The sequence below is a fragment of the Ricinus communis genome, chromosome 9 (assembly GCF_019578655.1).
Source record: "Ricinus communis isolate WT05 ecotype wild-type chromosome 9, ASM1957865v1, whole genome shotgun sequence".
NCBI lineage: Eukaryota > Viridiplantae > Streptophyta > Magnoliopsida > Malpighiales > Euphorbiaceae > Ricinus > Ricinus communis.
The window spans coordinates 19,355,273-19,375,808 of record NC_063264.1 but is presented as its reverse complement, the minus strand read 5'-3'; the positions used below and the strand labels follow the sequence as shown (position 1 = coordinate 19,375,808).

General features: G+C 36.1%; 1 protein-coding gene and 1 non-coding gene across 2 annotated transcripts; one reads left to right on the top strand and one right to left on the bottom strand.

Annotated features, from left to right (window-relative positions):
- Window positions 1–12,604: 12,604 nt before the first annotated feature.
- On the bottom strand, window positions 12,605–14,078 carry LOC8270398 (thioredoxin 1). The gene is made up of 2 exons (XM_002520184.4): window positions 13,746–14,078; window positions 12,605–13,132 (listed from the first exon to the last, which is right to left on the bottom strand). The coding sequence occupies exons 1-2, from the start codon at window positions 13,975–13,977 to the stop codon at window positions 12,819–12,821; spliced, it is 546 nt and encodes a 181-aa protein (XP_002520230.2). The 5' UTR covers window positions 13,978–14,078; the 3' UTR covers window positions 12,605–12,818.
- A 1,561-nt stretch (window positions 14,079–15,639) lies between these two features.
- Window positions 15,640–15,795, top strand: LOC112535022. Its single transcript, XR_003079228.2, has one exon. It is a non-coding gene; the product is annotated as a 5.8S ribosomal RNA (ribosomal RNA).
- The last annotated feature ends 4,741 nt before the right edge of the window (window positions 15,796–20,536 follow it).

The window sequence follows — 20,536 nt, the reverse complement described above, 5'->3', positions numbered from 1 at the left end:
CAAGACTCATAAACTATATCCCGAGCTTTGTTGAAGCCGTCCTCTACAATAAGATCATCTCCTGAGGGAGAAACTACATTAGCAACGTCAGCTCCAGCTTGCTCGCCACCTTCAGCTTCCTCAGTAGCTCTTTCTCAAGCCTTGTTGTCGATCTCCTCAATATCTAATTCTTTTAAAGAAAGTCAGATCAGCATCAAGGAACTTAGCCTTGACAGCCTCCTTATAGCTAGAAAGGAGAAAGGACATTTTCGAATAGAAGCCTTCTTTCTCAGCCTCGAACTTCTCACTAACTAAGGTTTGATCAATAAGTCTCGAGGTGATAGAAGCACATTCCAGCTTTAATTCAGTGATATGAAGGTCAACATTTCGCTTCTTGGCTGAAATTGAGCTAATTTAAGTTATAGAATTCTCATGTTGAATGTTGGCAGCTCGGACCTCGTTCTCCCATTTTTGCTCCTTAGCAGTAAAATCTTCATATTGATTCTGAAGGATATGTTCAGCATTCTCTGACTTGACGCGATCATGGGAAGCTTGTTCGCTCAGCTGCCTCTCATAATGCTACCGAGAATTGCCAAGCATCACACCCTATGAAAAAGAATTAATATATCAATTCAAGAGAAAAAGAAGAAATATAAGTCAATGTGAAGAAAGCTACTTAAAGAATAAGGGATATTTGTTGAGCATGAAGCTTGGAGGGATGGACATTCTCGAGCTCCTTCAAGTCGGCCCAAAAGTTTATTAACCTTATAAGTTCCTTAATTAATGGAGGAGTTTGAATGATTAGTCTCGTCCTATACTTTTTCTCCAGCTAAGGCCGAGTATTGGGGCACTAGTCTAAGGCAGCAATGTCCACCTCAATCCAGTCATCCTCGACTATCAACTGAGGAAGTTTCCCAAGGCTCCGAGAAAAGGAAGGAGAGCGCAACACTAGTGATTAATCATTAGCTTGAGAGGGGGGCTGTAGGCTAGGGTCAGACACGGTAGTGCTGTCTTCTAGGACTTCATGTTGCTCGGGAGCAGGTCGTGGAGCAAGATTAGTTGAGGATGAGTTGGTAGACATCTTCCCCTTATTAAGCTTAATCTTCTTCAGCTGCTTCATATCAATCACTACAAAAAGGAATATAGAAAAGCATTGTTAGATTCATAAAACATTAAAAAGATAAAGAAAAGGTACTGAACAAGAAGTACCGAGTAGGTATACCTGAAGAGTTGACACCTAGCTCGGATCCTTGTTCGATAGTGTCGATCTTAGAAAGGAATTGCTCGATTAAGGGAGACACAAGTCAAGCGATCCCTTTCTGATGTTCATTAAAGTTTGCCTATTTATAATGTCAGTTCAAGGTAAGTTTGATGGGTTTTTTGAGAGGAGGAACATGCCACCTCCTCAAAAGATTGGTAAAATCAGTTTTACGGGCAGCTAAGAAAAAGCGGTCACTCCAATTGTGAACAGAAGAGACGAGTCCGTCTAATAATTTAGATCCAGCTCGAGCCCTAAAATATATTAAAAAAATACTACTAGGTAAAAGCTAAAGAAAAAATAGGGAGTTGGAACTATACTAGAATATTTACAAAGTTGCTTAAAAGAAACAAGGCAGGCGAATCGAGTTCAAATGAAGTTAGGCTATAGACACATTTGAAAATTGACTTATTTGATTCTTAAAAAGTTAAACTTTGACTTATTTAATATTTATCATATTTTTGTCAATTAAATCTAAATTTTAAATTTTTTCAAATACGCTCTTGTATAACACATTACTAGATATTATATCAGTAAATTAATGAAATAGATATTATTTTTAATTTTTGTAGTTCAATTAAACCTAAAAATATAATTTTATTTCACTTTTAAAAATTTAAATTGGATGTATTTGATCCTTGAACACAAGTTCATGAAAGTATTTATTAAAAAATTTTAAATTAAATATATTTAACTTTTAGATATAAATTTAGAAGGCGAATTAACCATTTGTCCGGTACTATACTATGTTAATACGTGGCATGGAAGTTAGCTAACAAGATTGTAAAACAATCATTAACCATGCAACATATGAACATAGTATAGTAACAAACAAATGGTCAATTTGCCTCCTGAATTTATATCTAAAGGTTAAATATATTTAATTTAAAATTTTTCAATAAATATTTCTATGAACTTGTGTTCAAGGGTCAAATACATTCAATTTAAATTTTTTAAAAGTGAAACAAAATTAGAATTTTAGGTTTAATTAAATTACAAAAATTAAAAATAATATCTATTTCATTAATTTATTGATACAATATCTAGTAACGTATTATACAAGAACGTATTTGAAAAAATTTAAAATTTAGATTTAATTGATAAAAATATGATAAGTATTAAATAAGTCAAATTTTAACTTTTTGAGAATCAAATAAGTCAACTTTCAATTTTCTTAACAAATATTGCCCATAATTTGTTGTTTTTAGGTCGATTAAATCTGAATTTTAAATTTTATCAATTACGCTCTAGTATAGCGCGTTATTAAATATTGTAACAGTAAATTAATGAAATAAATATTATTTTTAATTGGAGGTATTTGATTCTTGGACATAAGTTCAAAAAGTTATTTGCTGAAAGATCTAAGTTTGGTGTATTTGATCCTTGAACATAAGTTTAAAGAAATATTTACTGAAAAAATTAAATTGAATGTATTTGACCCTTAGACAGAGGTTAGAAGGCAAATTGACCCTTTATCCGTATAATACCACATAAATTTGCAATGGATATAAACTACTCATGGGAATCACAACATATAAAAGCATTTTATTTCCTAGGTTTCAAAGTTATTATTATTATTATTATTATTATTATTATTATTATTATTATTATTATTATTATTATTATTAAGGTTAAATATTATTTACTCATGGTTTTATCAAATACACGAGTCAGTTTCTGTGTTTTTTTATTACATTAAGATCCTTTTGAATTTTAATAGAACTAACTACTACCATCTTCTGTGTTAGTCGAAAGACTGAACTGATAATTTAATATTACAATTTGATCATTTAACTTATTATCAAGTATCAAACTTATCTAAAATTAATTTTATTATCAAATTAGTGTAAAACATTATTTTAAGTACAAGTTAGTTTTAATGTCTAGTTAAAATAATAAATTTAATTTTCTTTTTCTTTTTTGCTCTAATTTTTTATTTTTAATACAATTTAATTCAAGCAAATCAAAACATTTAAAAACTACCTATATTTACAATAATATTATTAAATCACTAGATAATTAAGATTAATTATTAATAACATACAAACATGTTTAGTTAAAAAATATTGTTCTATTGTTATTTTTATTATAAGTTATAGTTAAATTATAAAAAACAGTAAAAATTAAATTAAATAATCATATTTTTAATCTAATGAAATAATTTAGACACTAAATTGATAAGTTAACCTCAAGTAATAACCAGATCCTAGACTTCTTTACAAGTAGCATTCTAGAGCTCCTATAAACTTTTAAAAGTGGAAAATTCTAATACCAAACTAGCCTTTTTAATGCTTTGGTGCTTTTATTGCCCCAGCTGATTAAAAACGAGGCCTTAACCTCAACCAATCTAAATCAATCTTTAAACCATGAAAATTACACAATTTTGTTAGAGCCTGAAAAGACCACCTTTGTCGTCCATTTCTATCCTCCTAAACTTAAAACCAACCACCAAAATAGTACTAGCCAAACCAACATTATCCTCACCCTCTCGGCCTCACATCCTCTTTCATACCATTCATTGGGACATAGAGGCAGTTGGAAGAGAAGAGCCCTTGCTCACAACAGTTGTACCCCAAGAAGGGTGATTATGATTAAGATTGTTGATGGTACTAATGTTGAGGAGATGGTCATTGTGTTAAAAACCATGGAGCAGTCCTCAGGAAGGCCTCCTAGGGATAAGAGACATAGGGCTAAAGAGAGAGCAAAAATAGGATATTTCATGTATAATCCTATATAATCTCGAAAGCTATCAGTTCGATATATAGACCGAATAAAAACAGGATATTTCATGTATAATCCTGTATAATCTCGAAAGCTATCAGTTCGATATGTAGACCGAATAAGCAAAAAATTTCAAGATTGACTGAGATATAGAAGAGCATATAAATTATCATATTTGTATATCCACCATTAAGGTAGATTGGCCAAGGCGGCAGGCCAAAGGCCACAACCTTAAAGATGAGGCAATCTTTGATAGCTCATCGGCTCTAATACTTATGTTGGCAATATACTCATGCTTTGGTATTCTCGATTGAATTATATAATAAGAAGTATTTTATTGAATTAAAAAGAAGATATATAGGTCCTTATAAGGAGTTATATGCAGATCCCGTGAGCTTTAAGGGAGGTTTGATAATGTGATGGAAGGGTAAAATTGAAGTGAAACTTTGGGCCCCTTAAATTTGTTTTTAACTCTGATATTGGATGAGTTGGTTACTGATGTTAGTTAGATTAGTTGCTTAATCTAACTTATAATTGGATGTTGTAGTTGCCTACATGAGTTGGCAACTAGTTAGTCCTTAACATAAAGGTTGTTATATATACTTTGTTGTAACTAACTTACTTGAAGAAAAAAAAAATACACTTCATGCATGCCACACACTCTCTCTCTCTCTCTCTCTCTCTCTCTCTCTCTCTCTCTCTCTCTCTCTCTCTCTCTCTCTCGTCTGTGTGTGTGTGCAATTTCCATACATATGTGATTTAAGATTGGAGTAAATTGGAACAATGTATTATCACACGCCCGAGTCTCGCAAGGAACTTGTATACCCCTGATTAAATAATATTCCAAAAATGTATGATCCAAAGCATATTTCTATGTCAGAAGCCAATAAATATTTGGTGTTCAATTATTTTTTAAAAGAAACTCCATAAACAAATAATTATTCTGAGACAAACAAATAAATATATGGATGATATTTTTCTCCAACATACATAAAGTTCGAAGTACAAGAAATTTACATGGCAACTATTACACTAATAACTTTATGGTATAATCTCTTCAAATTTTGTTAGGATGTCTCAAGAAAAATCTAGAAATGCAATTCCTGCAGGACCATGCAATAAATCTACAACTACTAGATCTTCAATCTTCAACTGATGCCCTGTTCATCATGGCTGATGCAGGACAAGTTCCCACAATTGTGCAGGCACCACAACAACTGGAAAAAGGAGATCTAGAGAAGCTTATCCCTCTTGAATGGGCAACAAACTATAAGAAACTTTACCAGTCTCAGGATAAGCAGATCCAAGCTACAGATCCCCTTTTTATCAAGCAAAAAGATGGTACTGTAAAAACCATCTTCAGAAAAACTGAAGAAACTTCATCTTCCTCTCCGTCCATCTTTCAAGCATCAATGATACAATCGATCCCATCTCCAAAACCTGAAAAGGGCCTTCTGGTACATGGTTTTCCCCCCTCCTGACGCTATGTCTATCCAGCCAAAATCAATGGCCACTTTATTTGGGACATTAATCCTTCGAAATGTGACCCAGGATGCAACTGTACAGAAGAACTAGGAGAACCATGTTTCCAGAAACCTGAACCTGAAAAACCCAGACTGATTCCAAAGGTATTCTATAGTTCTCCATGTTCATACAGGAAGCCCAGACGCGATGATCCGGACCTAGATGATGCATCAAAAATAAGGATTCCTTTACCTATTTACAAAGAGGCACTAGAGATCTTACAAAAGGATAGGCCATCTTCCTACAAAGTTTCTCTCCCATCCTATCGTGCAAACATACAAACTCCTGTGTCCACAGTCCTACCTGTCTAAAGCTGTTTTATGCTTCAAGACCATGATTTTCCTCCTTTGGAAAAATCAGAAAATATGAGATCTCAAGTCACCCCTTCAAAAGTAGCTCCTTCTGGGTAGATCGAGAAGCTCACTCAAGCAGAAAAAGTGCTAAACTAGCAAACTTCTAATGCTCTAGCCCAGAACACGTACCTGAAAAAGATCGATGGTAAGTTAGATCAGGCCTTACATTTCTCCTAGAAGTTAGATTAGAAGTTGGACACCTTCTCTCAAAAAGTACTCCAACTGTATTCCTCCTTAACCTCCAAATACCAAGCCTTGGATAGAGAGCTACGAGTACCCCAACCGATTACACCAGCCTTCACCCAAAAGGAAAAGGAAATTATGAGGCTCAAAAAGCAAATTGATCAAATTGAACATGACCTTAGAAAAGATCAGTCTTCTATGGTCCCTTCATTCACATCGGCAGCCTCTACATCTTCTGCAATAGCCCTCTCATATTACTTTGCATTTCCTTTCTTTCCACAACTAGAGCAAGAAGAAACTCCTTACCTACCTTTTGGTACTTTCTCACACCTCTATCCAAAAAGCTCCACACCCCAACAAAAGAAAACTTTACATCCTCCAGTCTTGAAAGGCAATAAATTGCCAGATCAATCTCTAATCAGCCCTTATGATTATGATTCTTCTTCAAATACCTCTGAAATGGCTGATATAACAAAAATACTCATGAACATCTATACTACTGAACCCTCTCCAGAAGTAGTAGAGCCTGAAGATGGCACAGAGGATGCACAGCCATATTTTGTTCCTATTGGAGCTTCACACCCAAGGTCGAAATCCACAGCTGGAACTGGACCTTGGTTCACTTTTGATGATCTGCCTCCATCAAAATGGAGAGATAAACTTTCTGAATTTTTGGTATGTATTGATCTTCAAATGACCTTTAATGGTGCCACACTCAAAAAGGGTATTGCTGAATTTGTAACAAGATTCACAGGTAGTTTAAGGGATTGGTTCCAGTCACAGCCTGAATACACCAGGCTCCAATTCGTGACTTTGCCCACTCCATCAGCTGCAGCCGCAGTCCTCCATAATCAGTTCCTTGGAAGCTATGATCTCATTATACGACAATAGAAACAGGAATATTTTAATCGAAAATGTTGTTCGTTAAAAATCAAGGATCTGGAAAGACATATTTTGCAATGTCCAAATTGTATTATGTCATTGGTGGGCACGACGGCGATGATACGTTAAAGTATACTTTCATCATCTCATTACCAGATGAGATTCAACTAGAAGTCAATAACATGATCGCCGTAACAAAGAAGCTAGTTACCTCAATTACTCTTGGAGAAATCTAGCAGTTTACTCTCTCCTCTATCAAGAGATTATGTGACCAGTAAGAATTATTCAGGAGACTGTCTCAATGAGATTTGATTGTTCAAAAGGCCTACAACAAAAGCCACCGCAAGATTAAATGTAAATCCTCCAATTGTGTCTGCTCCAGTCACAAGAAGAAAATCAGACACCATTTCCAAAGATACCCTCATAATAGAAGCAAAGAGTTCAGAAAGAAAAGGCCATATACAAAGAGGTTCAGATACTTCCGGAAAAAGAAAAAATCAAGACAACAAATCAGACAGATGCTACATCTGCCGAAAGAAGGGACATTATGCTAAAGATTGCCCTCAAAATCCGGAAAAGGCAGCAAGAATGATCCAGCAAGTTAGCATGTCCATGTCTCTACCAGATTCATTTGAAGAAGATATAGAGTCTCTCTTATCGGAACAAGACGATCTCACTTTAGAAAGTCTCTTTTGTATAGAGGAAGAACATTCAGATTCTACTGATTCCTTAGAAGAATCCTCCTCAGATTATGATGTTGATGAGATTCCAATCTTCAAGATCAGTCTTTTCTCAAAAGAAGAAAAGGACATACTAGCAAATGTGATGCAGTATCCTTTCTCTCCATCTTCGGTTCCCCAGTTGTCTCAACTTGCTACTAAGGTACCTCCAGTATCTTGTGTCCCTGTACAAGTCTTACCTTCAAGGTATTCAAAGCCTATCTCAGTCATAGCTTTCTTTGACACTGGAGCTCAAAGAAGCATGATGAATCCTGAAGTTCTCCCGTCTGAGCACTGGAAATCTCATATTTAGTTCTTCAGAGCAGCAAATGGCCAGACTTTTAAGACAACCTTGATCACAAAATAAAAAATCGGGATATAGTTCTTTCCTGATTGTGTGGTATGGACGCACATTATTGGCTTAGATCTCCCAAATAAAGACCTCTTAATAGGTTTTGATGTTTATCATCAAGCTCAAAAGCTTCAAATTCTTCCCAATGGAATAAAGTTCAAGAGGCAATTCCGTCCATATACAGATACTTCTAATCTGTTCGTCATAGCAGACACAGAACTACCATTCCTACAATATAAGGAAAAATTCCTTCCTTTTTGTCTAGAATCCCATTCACATTTTCAATATCCACTACCCTTGTGGAAAAATTCCTAGTTCCATTACAAGCCTCTGAATCATTTTTTGCAAGACAACAAGTTTCCTCTTCCTCGCATCTCGAACCTAAAAGTCTATATTCAGAAGGCCCAATACTATTCAAAATTTGATCTTAAAGCTGAATTTTGGCAATTGGTATCCATCCCTCAGAAAGATACAAAACAGCCTTTTGTATCCCAAACGCCCAATACCAATGGACAGTCATGCCTTTTGGGCTCAAAACAGCCCATTCTCAGTTCCAAAAAACAATGATAGAAATCTTTGAGCCTATCCTCTATTTCTCCCTAATCTACATTGATGATATTCTCTTATTCTCAGACACAGCTGAAGAATATCATCAACTCCTGAAACAATTCATTGCTATCATCCAGAAGTACGGAATAATGCTTTTAGAGAAGAAGAGTATTATTGGCCAGCAAGAGATAGAGTTCCTTGGAATGCATTTTAAGGACGACCAATATACGTATGGTTCACACTTGACAAAAGAGCTTGATAGTTTTCCAAATGAGAATCTCTCTGTAAAGCAAATCCAGCAATTTCTTGGGATACTCAACTATGTCAGGGAAGCTATACCATATCTATCCAGTTACACATGTCATCTTTCCAAAATGCTCAAAAAGAACCCCACCTCTTGGGGAACAGAACAGACAACAACTGTCAAGAGATTGGAAGAATTGGCTCAGAATCCTCCACCGCTTACCATCCTGTCTACAGGACATCTTATCCTACAGACAGATGCATCAGATCACGCATGGGGGGCAATTCTTCTTGAAAATCTCAATGACAAGGAAAAACTGTGTGGGCATGCATCAAGACAATTTTCTCCAGCAGAGAAGCATTACCATTCAACATATAAAGAGATTCTGGCAGTCAAATATTGGATAAAAAAGTTTGAATTTTTTCTAATCGGTCAACACTTCTTGATGCGAATGGATAACTCCTCATTTCCAAAGATTCTTGAATCCAATCAGAAAGCCTTACCAGAACCACAATTATTGAGGTTAAAGTCATGGTTTAGCAGGTATGATTTTGAAGTCCAGCATATAAAAGGAACAAAAAACCTCATCCCAGATTTCTTATCCAGATTATCAAAGCCACAACCAAAACCCCAACCTATTGTCCTCCTCACTTCAACAATTACTCTTCCGATAATTTTCATGGCCTCTACGTCTTCAAAAAAGCCTCGGCAACCTCCCTCACCACCAGACCTTCCTACAAGTCTCACAACGAAACAGGTCAATAATTTTGCCAAAAATATGATGTTCCATTATTTGGCAATCATCCAACAGACTTTCTCACTACCTATCCAACCCGATTTCTTTTATCCAGATTACCCTTGGTGCTTAATCTATCACCTTTCTCCTACCCATCCATAAATTGAAAGTGAACTATGGTTTCTATGGTGTCTTTCCACAGTTTGTTATCATGCTATAGAAGTGCCAGTCATGGACCTCCTATACTTCTTCAATATTGATACAAATGCAGGGATATATCCATGGAAATATCTCACTTGGTTCAAAACCCTATATCAATGGAAAAAGGATCTCCTCAAAATCATTCATGAAAATAAATTGTTCACAGACAATGACTTCAAGGCTTCAGGATATCATGCTATCTATATTCTTCACAGGCCTTACTTTAAGCTCTCATAAGATACCTATGCCACTCAAAACATCTGTCAATATTGGAGAATAATTGAAATGCCCGTACATCTTGCTCCTCCACCAATAATAAGGGAATTAAAACTCACTCTACAATTGAGAAATGATTCAGGAAGGACCAATGTCTCTACACCACTTATCTACACTTACAATGGACCTGATAATCAATGGATTGAACACTCCATCACTGAACGAGCTACTTTACCTTTGCTGCCATTACCACTAGATGATCCAAGTCTGACCACAGAACAACAAGATGCCATTATGCAGGATTCTCAGCCCCTAGACGATGATAGTGGTCCATGGTAACCAACCTTTTTGCTGGCAATGAAGACAACACAACACCAATCTCTCTCCTTCATAATTCATGAAATAATTGAGAAAAAGGTGTAGGAAGATAAGATTCCTGTCTTATCTTTTCCGTCCTAATATGTGTATTATTTTCTCTGTCCTTTTGTGCATGTGATAAGATTTTCTATCTTATCTATCTTTATGTAAAGTGTGTAATCTTATCTTTCTTCCCACCTTCGCGTAAAAGATAAGATTTTATCGTCTTATTGTAATAAGGCTCCTCATATAAAGAAGTCTTGAGTAGTGTAGAGGAGCCTTCTTTTCATTTATCAAGAAATAAAATATTTCCATGGTTTTAAACTTATCTTTCTCGATCCTTTGGCCACGAGTTTTAACAAGACGATCCGTTCTTCTAAAGCGACCAACCCGCCACAAGACCAAAGAGCACAAAGACCTTTCATGGCAAAAGCCAGCTTGAGGATTTATCTTACCCTGAGTTCTTGATGACGGAATTATTAGAATGAGCCTACCTTCATTTGATAAAAAATCGAGATACAGTTCTTTTTTGATTGTGTGGCATGGATGCACATTATTGACTCTGATACCAAATGAAGCCTAAAGCTGTTCATTCTAATAATTCTCATACTGTAAACTCAAGGCAAGATAAATCCTCAAGCTAAGACCAAGTGAAGGCAGCTTTGCCATAAAAGGTCTTTGTACTCTTTTGGATCCTTGTAGCCGAGTTAGTCCTTTTGAATATAGAAGAACAGATCATGCAAGCTAAAAACTCATAGCCAAAGGATCGAGAGGAAGAGATGAAGAGTTTACAAAGCCATAAGAAATTTTTTTATTTCTTGATAGATGAAAAGAAGGATCCTCCTACACTGCTCAAGACTTCTCTTTATATAGAGGAGCCTTATTACAATAAGACAGTAAAGATAAGATGGGAATCTTATCTTTTTAATAACGAAAAACACCTTGTCATTCTAAGTTGGAGTGAAAGAGAACAATAAGACGAGCATCAACTCTGTAACATAATTGATGGCTCATACGTCTTGCATCCATTAGCATTGCTCCAACTTATTTCTGCAAAAAGCTTCTTGACAAGCAATGTGGCTATGCCCCACACCTTCCTAATAGAAACCCTCTTCTTTCCCCCACCTTATTCCAAAAATAAAACTAAATAAACTGCAAGACAGGAACTAAGTACATGGAAGAGATACTCTGAAGTTGTCTAAAACCCATTTTCATAAGAGATTCAGCATCCAATTTTGAAACATCACAAATCCACCAACACACATTTGTAAGAGAACTTGGCAACCAAACAATCCAATGAACACATTACAATGCGATACAACCTCCTCATGAACTTGAAAGAGTTCAACAATGCTACCATTATTGTATGAAAAGAGCAAAAAAAAACAAGGCATTGACATTATGACAACTTGCTACTTTCTAGCTCTAGCAATGCACCTGATCCTGTGATTTCAGTCTACCTCTCGACCCTAGTTACGATGAGCAATAAGCAAATCCTCTCGAATGCGAGCAACTTAATACCTCTTGCAATAATTACATGTTAAAACAAAGGGCATTCAATCTATTATATAATAAGAAGGTGAATTTGACACATGCACAGGTTTAAAGGATAGCTTTGATTTCCAGTTTTTTAAAGATGGAGAGAGTATGTATAGGAATAACAACTAGTGAAAAGAACAATTCTATCAAAACAAGAGCACATTTTGTCCAAATCTAAAGTATAAGGAGCTTGGTTAAAGATAAAGACATGCACAGGTTCAAAGAATAGTTTTAATTTCCATGACTTCTAAAGGGATAGAATGTATCCACAGGAACAACAGTTGCTAAAAAGAAGGAACTCTACCAAAACAGACCAAATGGATACAAAAGATATTGACGCAGTCCGCGTAGATATATACATTGAGAGGGAAGGGAAAATGAGTTCTCAGAACCCAAGACAAGTGCCAAGTAAAAATTTCAAAGAGAACCAATACTTTCTTAGTTGAAAACTTGAGAAAAAGACACTTTCATCATCACCACATTAACCATATGTCAAAAGTGAGAACAAGTACCCTATTTTTGAAATTTTTTATTGAATAGCTATCTAGCTCATTTGAAAAATTTGAGGAAAAAGGAAAAGAAGAACTTTCATTATCCTAATGAAATCAACAATCTGTCATCAATTGCTTCAAAGAGATGCAGACCCTAACATTTTCCTAGCTATCAAGTTTCTTACCAAATTCAATCCAATAATCCAGTTACCACACTCTCTCACCAGCCAAGATCGTATTACATGGAAAGATAGTTAAAACTAATAGTTTGCAACTAATACAAACACAGGAAAACCAAACTTCTGAAAAGAATGTTCAAGTAAACAAGTATTATAGCTAATACTAATGAAGACAAAAGAAAATACAGCAGAATTCAACAAACTATATCAACACAGATATGAGTTTATTATGGTAGCAAAGCATTTAAACTTAAAGCTTTTGAAGCTCAAGGATGAAGAAACCACCTCTATGAAGAGGTTAGTTCCAACAAATGCACTCTCTTCGGTTACCACATTTACAAGAATTTCTCTATGCTAGCAGTTAAAGTAGTTTTGGGGACTGCGCCAATGATGGCATCCTTCTTCTCACCATCCTTGAAAATCATAACAGTTGGGATGCTTCGGATACCATATTGGGTCGCAACTGAAGGACTTTCATCAGTATTAAGCTTGTAGCACTTAAGCTTTCCAACATATTCCCCTGCAAGAGCATCGATTACAGGGTGGATCATGCGGCAAGGACCACACCATGGAGCCCAGAATTCAACCAGGACAGGGAATTCAGATTCGAGAACCAATGACTTCCATGTTTGGTCAGTAACAGCAAGCACTGCAATTCACAGGGCAAGGAAAAAAGTATAATTACGTGTTTCAACTAACTTCTTATTTTATATCCATAAACAAAGTCTAGTATTAACATGCAAGGCAACAAGGTGAGCAAGTATGCCAAAGCATCAGCCTCATACATGAAGAATATAACTTTTAACTCATGTAAATTCCGGGTTTCTCAAGCCAAAGGCAATAAATTGATACTGAAGCTAAGTTAGTTCAGTGTGGATACTGTACCCTGCATCTCAGATAGCATTTGTTAGTATTTCAAAACCAAGAAAACTTCACAATTTTGCAAGACTGAGACACCATGCTTTCAAATTACACTCTGCAAGTTGCAAAAATCTAGAGTCTACGCATTTAACTGATAATATAATCTAAAGCAAAAATCCTGAATAACCTGTTCAGCTATGAATTGGGTATATAAATAATCACGCGATACACTTCAAGACTATAAGTCCCATTTATCTTAAATGGTTAATCATGTTTATGACACCAAACATTTGGTCTCAGTACAGATTCTTAACAATTGCCATCATCGTCGAATAGCAAAAACTAAAACAACTGCTAATTAAACCAATCGAAAATAAGAAGACGAGATTACGAATCAAAACCTTCAACAGCAGTATCCTGAGCCTCGCAAACGATCATTCCAGGACGAGCGAGTTGAGAACGGGGAGGAGACCGAGCCAAGGAGCGAGCAGTAGTAACGGAACTGACCTTGAGACCCTTGGCCACCGGTAGCGTAACTGCGGGTCTCCGATTAACAGAAGAGGAAAGAGAAGAATTGGGGGGCAAAGCAGAAGAAGCACGTGGAATAGAAAGGGATTCAAGGACGGTAGCCATCAGAAAGAGAGATTGAATTTTGTAGGGAAGTTAGAAATGGGGATAATAATTATTATGAGATCGAGAAAGGTGGAAAGAGAAAAGAAATAAAATGAAAATAAAAATGAAAAAGGAAAAAGAAATAAAAGAAGAGTGAAGCAATGATGTGTACGTGTGTGTATTTGGTTGGTGTTTGTTTGGAGTTTAGCTAAAGAGGCAAGGATATTTGAGGATAGAGGAAAACGGTCGTAGTGGATTTTCACATGTGGCTTATTGTTACTGGTCACTGGTCTTAGCTTGTGGCATGCCATTTTCATATATAATGATATTCTTCTTTGGCAAAATCCGTTATTAATTACCTAAATTTTTTAGTTTATTTTATTTGATATTTAATTTTTATTTAATCTTTTATTCTGAAAATTAATAATTTTAGTAAATAAAAATGTAAAAATTCAATATAGTAAATAAAATTCTATAAAGTGTATAAACATTTTTTAGTTCAAAAACCATAAAAATATAAAAATTTAATAAAATAAATTAAAACAAAATTTTTATAAAGTAGGCTGAAAATTGAAGAATTTAATAATGAACTTTGCTTTTTAAATTAATTTGAATCTCAAAAACTAAGTCTACGGCTCTTTTAAGATTTTTGGAATTATACTATGAGGATTAAGAATATAATAATTTAGTGTTCTCATGTGATTATTTCAACTATAATATAACCCTATAACATTAACTATTCTTTTTAGGTTATTCTAAAACTAACTCAATATAATTTATAAAATTGAAACAATACTTATATATTCTAAATGAATATCCTAATCAATAATTTATTTGATTTATAACACAAAGTTTTACCTTTTCCAATGATGGAGTTAAGTAGAAATTATGTAATTCTCATATGTAAAATAATTTATTAATATTTATTACTATACTATATAGTATATACTTAAAATTAGATAATTCTTGTATATAAAAATTGATTATAATTACCAATTATGTTGAACATATTTATAAACTAATTTAATGGTAGATATATATCTCGACTTGGGCAAACTATCAAGTTCAAAATATTTTCTCCTCATTTAAAACTAAAAGCAAAAGAGCAACAATAATTAAAGAATAATGACTTATTGAATATAAAATCATTGTAGTTCATTCCTTTACTTGGGTTATGTTTCCTATTCTCTAACGAGGTCGTTATTTCTTAGTTTACTTTCTTGGTATTCCTTTTTCCTCGTAATGGTTCTTGAAGCTGAATACTGATGGGGCCTTCTGCAGTACCACGAAGCTAGCTCTTGCAAGTGGTGTTGTGCACGACTCTTGTGGTAACTGGATGATTGGATTTATTAATAGCAATTCAATTACTGAGGCAGAGCTTTGGAGCTTGTTTCAGGGGCTTGAGTTGGCATGGGAAAAAGGTTTTCGCAATCTTTTAGTCGAAACTGATAGCAGTAGAGTTTAGTGATGAGCTCTACCAATACTTACAATAAATTTCGTCCTTAATTATTGGCATCAATCTACTTTTTAACAGAGATTGGAATGTGTCTATCAAGCATTACAGAGCAGCAAATCAGCTGTTATGCCTATTGGCTTCCATATTTTAGATAATGCTCCTCCTTGTTTAGTTCCTATTCTTATGCATGATAGGAGCATGCGTCGCCCTTTTTCGAGAACCATAACGACTCTCGGCAACAGATATCTCGGCTCTCGCATCGATGAAGAATGCAACAAAATGTGATACTTGGTGTGAATTGCAGAATCCCGTAAATCATTGAGTTTCTGAATGCAAGTTGCGCCTGAAGCCTTTCGGCTGAGGGCACTCCTGCCTGGGTGTCACGCAATTGTCGCCCCCACCCCCTTTCACTACATCAAGAGGGGGGCTGATTCTGGCCTCCCGTGCGCCTTGTGCATGCAGTTGGCCTCAAAATTGAGTCCCTGGCGACTATTGCCACAACAATCGGTGATTGTAAGACTCTCTGACACTGCCGTGCGTGCTCGTCTGCCTAGAGGGAACCCTCGAGACCCCGATGCTGCCCTAAAAGGCAAATGCTCCAACTGCGACCCCATCTCAGGCGGGATTACCTGTTGAGTTTAAGCATATTAATAAGCAGAGGAAAAGAAACTTACCAAGATTCCTTTAGTAACGGCGAGCGAACCAGGAATAGCCCAGCTTAAGAATCGGGCGCCCTCGGCATTCTAATTGTAGTCTGGAAAAGCGTCCTCGGCGGCGGACCAGGCCCAAGTCCCTTGGAAGGGGGCGCCAGAGAGGGTGAGAGCCCCGTCATGCTCGGACCCTGTCGCAACACGAGGCGCTGTCTACGAGTCGGGTTGTTTGAGAATGCAGCCCAAATCGGGCAGTAAATTCCGTCTAAGGCTAAATACGGGCAAGAGACCGATAGTGAACAAGTATTGCAAGGGAAAGATGAAAAGGACTTGATGGGTTCTACTCGTGTTAGCTATAATCTAAGGCAGTGTACCTATCAATGCAGTCTAGCACTAATGGCGAGTATCAAGGTCGTATTCCTCGGGAAAGTGAAAGCCCAGAGTTACTCCTTTGTTCTTTGTTATATTAACCTAAAATTAGCGATAAATAATTTATAAACTAACTAATAGCTACAAGCTAAGTCCTAAGGGAGATGCAAGAGTGATTGGTAAACGAAATAATCAAGACAAGAAGACAAACCCAAAGAAAATCTAAACTAGTTGGCAATCAAACAAAAGATAAAGGATTGGTGAGTCTAATTATGCTACCCGTGGACGAATTCTTAACCGAGTTCGGTTTCTCTCTCGAGATAACCGAATTCCTAAATCTAATAACCTAAAGTTGGAATCTCTTCCTAACGATTGATTCTTAAATTAGTATTAAGCTTTAATCCGCCTCTATTTAGCTTTGTTAATTCTTAATCCGGCTAGTTAATTATCCTTATCTCTAAGCGATTATTAACCAGTTCTTGCTATTCAAAATTTCAATTGCCAAATGGACTTCTCAATCACACAAAGCAATCTAAACACACAATTCACAACGTCTCATGAATAATGCATTATCTTATTAATACTGAAAATAAGAAGAATACAAAACCAACTCAAACAATCCAAAATATAATATCAAGCCAACATAGTAAAGAAATCTCAATGGATTTAATCAATCTAGCTAATCATGTTCATTTTCAAAATACACAAGAATTCAATTACAACAATAAGCAAAGGTAGAGAAAACCCGATTACACCCTTGGATGAGAGTAAACAGCCCCAAATCCTTTTGCTCCAATTGAATCGATTCTTGTTCCTCTTGCTCGATTTGAAAATCAATCGACGAACCTCGCCCAATCTTTGATCTTTGAAGGGAATCTGATTGAAACCTTGATCCAAGTCTCTTTTTCTCTTAGTTTCAACTCAGAAAACCCTTAGGAAAAGAAAAATTAGGGTTTGGGACGTTCTAACCCTAGCCTCCTCCTTTTTTTTCTCTCTTCGTTCTTTTAATTAATACCCCCTGTCGCCTCCAACACGGCCGTGTCCCTGGCCGTGTTAAGGACACGGGCTGGTGTTCCTGGCCGTGTTACTCTCTGTGGCCGTGCTCCATAAGATCTACTTCTTCTTTGATGTCCAACACGTCCGTGTTGGTTCCCGTGTTGGTAACACGGCCTGTGTTTGTGACCGTGTTGGGAACACGGCCAGTGTTAAGACCAATACGGCCATGTTCAGCTTCCTTATGCTCGTACTTAGCTTGTTTCGGCAGCTTTGACGTCCAATTATGCTCCAATTCTTTCCTTTTTCATTCTTTGACTTCTTTTAGACCTAATGCACACAAACATACGCATAGGGTGAGTATTGGTACCAATTCACATCCAAATATCCATAAAATTGATCTTAAAAACCCCATTTAGATGTGTGTATTTTACGCACATCAAATAACCCCACACTTAGCTCATTGCTTGTCCTCAAGCAATCAAAAGTAAAATAAGGAAAATAAACCACTAAGAAAAAACACTTAAATTGACAGACAAACTAGAGAGCTCCTGCACATATCCTTAACAAGTGTAAGTCAAACAGACAGAAACGAAGCAATCAATTCAAGTATCACAACTAAGATGCTATTGATTCATAAAATACTATCTCAACAAAATTATTTAGAACCAACTCCTCACCAGATTCACTCTAAATCACTCAAAGTGTTTAAAGGGGTTATGTTTAATCGCTCAATGCATCAACTACTGCCTTACTTACTATATGCTTGCTCTGACATCCTACTCCTACCACTTATGGAGAGTCAACAACCATGTCAAGAGGTCTTTATAAGGGTTGTAATGGGGATTAGGTAGGGGTAGGTAAATTTGGTAAGAGTTGAACCTATGGTGTTCTGCAATGAAATATATGACATGCACACAAGTCATAATAATCACAAGGGGTAAACGATGGATAGTAGTCCAAGGTGGGAAATAGGAATCAAGTCAAAATGTTTAGCTCACTTACTTTCTTTCTTTTCATCACCTTTCCCTCTTATTCTTTTTTTTATATATTTTTCTTCTTTCTTTTTTTTTTCTTTTTTTTTTTCATAAGGGAAGAACATTCACATAATAGAGTGAATTTCTTTTTGGATTGAAGTAAGCTGCTACAAGATTCCAAAGCTATTCCCAAGATAAAAATTCCCAATAAAAACAACTCATGTGCAAAATCATAACCCAAAGCAGAATAAAACTAAGTGGTAATGGAATATGATAGAAAATGGTGAAAGATGGGGTTATCTACAGAATCAATAAACGAATGAAGGCTATTTGGCTAGAATGAAAACCTAAGTGCCTCTATCATACCAAAGTGTTAAACTCTCCTTGTGGCCCTCATAAGCATTACCGAGTAAGTTCTAAAAGTAAAGACAGTAATTGGCACTCTCAACAAGAAATAAAGCATATAAAGTGTATGCTTACAATTTAGGCTGAATTTCTCACAAGTGTGCTTTTGAGTAGGTTCCAAACAAAAATCATCAAAACATAATTAAATAAACCAAAGCAACTTAGTGCAAAACTCAAACTAATTATCTTACACTCTTCCGCAAAACTCAACACTATCGGTTTTACCCGATCACATGGACATAAACAGGATTTCAAAAGCAAGTCAACAGTAAGAGCATCGAAACAAAGTGAAAAAATTTCAAAATTTTACAAAAAATTGCACAAAGAATAAACAAATAACTGAGATGGAATAAATGAAATGCGATATATACACTAGAAAAGGATCTGAATTTCATATACAAAATAATAGAACATGAAAGCAAGTATATATTGATATCACCACCCCACACTTGAAGGACACACTGTCCTCAGTGTACAAAATATATGAAATGAAAAAGGAAAAAGAAACTAATACTGCCCTGATTATGGCTCCAGAGTGAAAAGAGGTGCATCAGTAGGTATATCAGGGCGTTGGCTGGTCTGTGGTGGAGGAGTGGCTACAAATAATAAAATAAGGAATTAAAATTGAAACTGAAATAAAAATTAAATAAAATATGAAGACTAAAACTAATAAAATGTTTCAAAATGAAAGGGTAAAAAAAAAATGAAAAAGAAATAAAATAAAATTTGGGGTGCCTCCCAAAAGCGCTTCTTTTTTATGTGATGAGTCTTCTTAGCTGGACTCATGGTCAAAAGCAAACGGGCGTGATCGACAACCATCCATCCTTCTTCCAAGCAAATGGCTTCAAGTATCCGCTAAAAGGGATAATCGTCGACTTCCTCTTCCTGACTGTCAAGCAAGCTGCCAGTATGATGGGCAACACTCGCTCCTCGTATAATTGAACGTCGTCATGATGCTGTAGGGGCTCTTCCAATTTGAAAGCTGGAGTTTCAACAATTGGAAGGATCGATGGTTGGGCAATTTCTTTAGGAGTGTCGATGGTTTTCTTCAGTCCCTGGCTTGGTTCACTTGCTAAAAGAAACTCTAGCTCCTCAAGACTTCTTCATTAGATAACTCGTGCTCATCTTCCATCATTGAAAGGACTTATGAAAAATCTATCAACAATTCCTCTAACTGCAACTCAAAGATCATCAACTGTATTCCTCGCTGGTAGTCTTCGGAGGATCATGTTTTCCTCTTCCTTTCCGGTTCTATCTCCATGTTCAAAGAGTCGTCCCGCACATAAGCATCATCGTCAAACATAATAGATAAACCGGAAAATTCTCACCCCGAACGCAAAGTGACGGCTACCAAATGTTCCTCGGATTCAGAGCGTTTGATGGAGTTCCCAATTGCTCTTCAACTAGTAACTTGAAGATTAAGCCTACTTGATGCTCTATGTTGTTAATCGAGGCTTGTTGTTCTTCAAGTATCCTCTCCGCTTGTTGGAATCTATCATCAAGACTTGTAATGAACCTCATCATCGGCCTCCTCCGACACTAACTCTTCATCTTGAGTTGAAGGTGCAAGATTAGGGTCATGTGGTTGGCCGAGATTCGTGGTTCGGGCTATCTAAGCTCCATCCATAGGGTGAATGAGTGCTCCACTCTTGATTATAGGTGCTTCCATACGAGTCATTTGGCCAATTGCCCGTATAATTCACCTGTTCACAATTATAAGAATAAGGAGT

What these genes read in the sequence shown, in the direction of transcription:
- LOC8270398 (XM_002520184.4), bottom strand. Translation starts at nt 13,977, where the DNA reads ATGGCTACCGTCCTTGAATCCCTTTCTATTCCACGTGCTTCTTCTGCT. An exon ending in TCAGGATACTGCTGTTGAAG is followed by an intron (nt 13,133 to 13,745) that starts GTTTTGATTCGT and finishes TGTGAATTGCAG; the next exon opens with TGCTTGCTGTTACTGACCAA.